A 4,768-nucleotide genomic window follows, 5' to 3' on the forward strand; every position below is an offset into this window, starting at 1 on the left:
TATTTTCCTGCCCTCCGCCACACCTGGTACCAGCCATTATGCTAGCTCAATGTCACCAAAACCATGTCTACATCAGTTATTGAATTCAAAGTCTTCGAACCCCAATTTGTGTAGATTTCAGGCTCGCTCAGGTTGATATGTATTTGTAAACCTAGTTGTTGATCTGCAGCAAACAAAATCGGGAACAGTATCTTCAAAAGAACCCTTGGCGTCTATAGAACTTCTATGGACAAGATCATGGGTGCAATCATGTGATTCATATTGAAAAACACTTACTGAATACACTTTTGTACCGAGCAGACAAGCAACAACGTGAAAGTGCAGATAGACACAATATATTTTACTTTTTGATGCTACTAACTGGTACCATGCATGAAACAAGTAGTCAGATCATAATTTACAGGCACACAAAGTTAGATACTATATCGTACAGCACTGCTAGCACTATAAGGTCTGCTAGCACTGCAACCTACATTTTGGGATTATACAACATTTTTATAAGGTCGGTAGCCAGTCAAGAGGTCGTACTTTTAGATCCAGAAGATGAACCAAGCAGATTTTATAAGACACCATATCGTGGGCAGAACATGATGGTTGCATATGGGATGTTTGCTCCTACTTTGAGAAAAAGGAAGACATCGCTCGTCTAAATTTAGATTCAAGAGATTCTAGAGCAGATTTTGGTAAAGGGCTGCCTCCAGGTCTAGGGACCCACAAATCACCTCCGCCAGGAAGCACAATCTGTTGGCTTATACTCTTAGCACCACCACTTGTCTCCGCAGATGCAGATTCATTCTTTTTCTTCACAAATTCAAAGAACTCCGCAACTTGCCGAGCATATCTTCATGGGAAAAATTGAAACATCAAACATGTGCAAGATTTTGAAGGAATTTAAGAGCACATGGGGTGTTCAGGACTTTGGGTGATAATATTATAAACAGATATTGCATGATGCTGGAAACAATCATGTGTGAGATTTTCATAAAATGTCAAGTCTTAATTTGGCCTTTGATTAAATGGCACACCCTATACTGACAGGAGGCTCCTGGCATGCAATTTGATCAAATGCAAAACAAGGACATGTAATTTAATGAAACCTCCACAATATACACCAGTGTCAACAGAAATATATCTGAAATTACTACACAAGTATTAGAAGGAAGAAATAGCAAAACATTAACCAGGATGCATGGATAGCAAACCAGGTATGGAGTCGCATCAAAACACTGTTTCTTACAGGTGTGTAAATACAGACTTAGTAAGCTATAGACTTAGTCACAAAAGCAATTCACAGGAATTACTGGAGCAAGTCGTATGCAAAGAACTACCTATAAGCAGTTCAGGTAGTTTACAGGTGGAGGTATATGTGTTATCCATCCATATCCTAACCAAATCTAGCTTTCAGACAATTCACTTGGTAACAATTTAGCAGGCAGGATATCAATCGGTACAGAACAAGGGTTACATAAGGTAGTGAAGCACAAAACATGTAAATTAAAGATGTATCGAGGAGCACATAGAAATCAGCGAATATTGTACTTAAAATGTGTACACAGTTATATTCTCGTTGACATGACAGAGAACTTGACCCAAATTTGAACTAAAACCCCGACATTTATTATGGATCGGAGGGAGTAGTAAATTAAAGATGTATTGAAAGCATATACTAGAAATTAGCAAATATTTTACTTAAAATGTGTACACATATATTCTCGTTGACATGAAAGAGAACTTGACCCTAACACACAGAAATGAACAAATGAACAGATGTGAGGTAAGGAGCCTAGCATGAAAGACTAGGTTATGAGTACAGTTTTGGCACATGTAGATCAACAAAGTTCGTTTTTCATGTGGTTACCTAAAATCTGTTAACGATTTTTTTGGTAATTCAATTGCTTCAAAGGTTAAACTCAAAGAATTTAAGTTTTTAAAATAATGCTGCTTAACAATAAAAGAAAATAAATAAATGTTGAAAAATGATCTGAAAGATACAAAGGCTTTGCAAACTTACTGTTGTTTAGCTTCAATATCCTTGTTAAAATCAATGTCGTTTTCGCAGTCAAGGACCAGAGCAGGTACCTAATTGGGAAAAAGCATCACCATGTGACCAAATAACTCCTTACAAGATCGTTCTTAAGCAAACAAAGGTAGGAGAAAGTTACCTTCTGTATACTAGAATGCATATGATCTCCTTCCAAGAAGAAGACTCGATCTCGTATTTCCGGATGTAAGGAACCCTCCATATGCATTGGAAGCTGACTGACTGACAACAAACCGGAGCCTTGTCCTTTGGAAGGAAGAAGCCAGCTTTCATGTTTCTCGTGCAAACCTTGAAGGTAATCAAGACTAACACCACCCTCCTCTGCTCTTTTCCGAACCATCATTCTTTTGTGGCAGGTGTCAGGGCTAGCTCTTAGATAAATAAAACCATCAGGGATAAGACCCGGTAGAGATGACACAACTGGGTCGAACCAGGAGTCATAGATGCTGATTTCCATCTCGTTCATCCACTTAGCTTCATGAACAGCACGAACAAAAACCTGGAAAATGAAAAGAAGAGCACTCGTTACAAAGGAAAACATGCTGCCAGTGAGATAGAGCAAAAGTGAAAACTCATCAAGGTCTGGATCCTCAATCGGAACTAGGTTTTTCAGCAAAATATAGACCTACCATTCTATCACTGAAAACACTTCTTTCCATCAGTCGGAGAGGCTTTATCCCACTTGAAGACTCCTTCTCTTGCATGAGCCTCGTCACAAAGACGTAATTCTGGAAAGTGTATGCATACCTCTGCGGTTCAGCATAGAAAGCATCAAGTATGTTAAAGTGGTCAGGACCAACATCCTGCCACTTACCAACAGGTTCAGGTACTATTTCCACAAGGTCACGCAGTTCGATAGTCTCATTGGCTATTCTTTGAAGGAAAGTAGATTTCCCAACACTGATATTCCCTTCAACACAAAAGGTCAGCCTCTTACTTCTGCAAGGCTTAGATGTGTCAGTATCTTTCACCTCCTCATCAACACTCTCTTTAATGAACACAGTTATACTCTCAGCATGGTTCTTGTGTATGATGCCAACTGAACTTTGCAAGAATTCAACCATTTTCTCATTAGACTTGCCAAAAAACTGCAAAAAAGTGCACATAATTGCTAAGTGTTAGTACAACTTTGAAGTTAGATTAAATCAACAGAAATTTCAGTGAAAAAATAATCAACATATTCGTATAGAAGGATTGCCAGAATGAGCTAAGGAGCATATAGTATACCCAAAAGATAACTCATAAAGGCATTAGTTCTGTTTCTTTGAATTTCAACATGATAGTTCCGTAAGACTATATCATCTTACTGGAGAAGATTTGGCATGGTGTTCCAACTTTGGCCAGGAAAAAAAGTGAATTAACACTTCATGCACACCACAAAATGCTTTTGAAATTTCCACTAGTGTTTTATGTACTAAACGTGGATGAATTTTACCTATTCTACGTGAGATTACAAACAATGCCAATTTGACAGCATATCTGAAGCTCATGAGATGCAGCATAAACAGTGACAGACTTGAGTGCTATTGCATCGCTGCTGTGCCTTGTGGAGCAAATGTGCATTAACCAATCCTCTGTCATCACTACTAAGAAGTGCGGATCTACATCAAGGTTTCTATGCTGCTGAGTTGGTCATCAAGATGGGCGAATAATGGAAACATGCAAAATTACTAAGAGGATTGCTGGCAATCACAGTATACCAACTTCAGCAGTATTTCTGAATGAGGATCGCACAGGAAAATGCAACCGCAATCATATTAGTCACTTCAGTTCAAAATCAGTTCATCATTTGCATTTGCAGTTGCAGCTGCCGGGATAAGTTCAGTATTGGTGCCTTCCTAGGTTGTAATTTCCGTGCCAATGCAATTCATAGTGTCGACTGAACTACTGAAGGTTCCAGGCGTACGAGTTGCTTACAATTTTGCGAAGTAGGATAATAAAACGGAAACAAACCAATATGAACAGTCGAGAACAGCTGAGCGGGCTCACCTTATCCCGATAGAGCTGCTTGAGCTGCGCGACGCCATCGAACCCCTTCTCCACGAGCTTCCTCTGGTTCCGCGGCCCGACCCCAGGAATGGCGAGCAGCTCCCCGCTCCCCGTCGCCGCATCGCCCCGGCCTCTCTGCCTCCTCTCGGGCGAAATACGACCCCCATCTACCTCCTTTGCATCGTCCCCGCGCCCCGCTTCGTCAGCGGAGCAGCAGATCCCTCTCCTCCCGACCGCGCCGCCACCGCCGCAGCGGGGCCACGACCGCGGGCGTAGGCGGGTAGCGACTGGGTTGGAGCGCGTGCCCAGGAGCGGACCGGCCAGGCGGAGCGCGGGCATGGGGGAGGAGGGCAGCAGCGGCCGGGCTGCGGCGGCGTCAAGGAAGGAGGCGGCTCGGGGGACAATCTTGTGCATCGCTGGGCGAGGCGACGGCAGCGGGGCTCATGAACGGCGTTCCGGCTCCGGAAGTCCGCCGGCCGGGCGAGGCGGCGGCGGGAAGGGATTGGGTTGCGGTGGGTGGGGGTTTAGGGTTTTGGCGTTATCATCTGGCGTCGCGGGATTGCCGGGAAGCGGGAGAGGAGGAAGATGGACGGAGAGCGGTGCACACGAGTGGTCTACGATGGACTAAAGCCTGCGTGCCGGGTCCACATGGTCGCCTCCACGGGGACTGAGAATGCGTAAAATGATCCTACGATCCTACGATCGGTCCATGGACCGGACCATCTGGGCTATCAGTGT

The 4,768-nt window shown here is 43.4% G+C and overlaps 1 protein-coding gene across 1 annotated transcript; it reads right to left on the bottom strand.

Annotated features, from left to right (window-relative positions):
• Positions 1-319: 319 nt before the first annotated feature.
• Positions 320-4,479, bottom strand: LOC124666881. Its single transcript, XM_047204211.1, has 5 exons — positions 4,031-4,479; positions 2,671-3,129; positions 2,163-2,540; positions 2,012-2,079; positions 320-841 (listed from the first exon to the last, which is right to left on the bottom strand). The coding sequence occupies exons 1-5, from the start codon at positions 4,442-4,444 to the stop codon at positions 616-618; spliced, it is 1,545 nt and encodes a 514-aa protein (XP_047060167.1). The 5' UTR covers positions 4,445-4,479; the 3' UTR covers positions 320-615.
• Positions 4,480-4,768: the final 289 nt, after the last annotated feature.

This window comes from Lolium rigidum, chromosome 6, assembly GCF_022539505.1.
Source record: "Lolium rigidum isolate FL_2022 chromosome 6, APGP_CSIRO_Lrig_0.1, whole genome shotgun sequence".
Lineage (NCBI taxonomy): Eukaryota > Viridiplantae > Streptophyta > Magnoliopsida > Poales > Poaceae > Lolium > Lolium rigidum.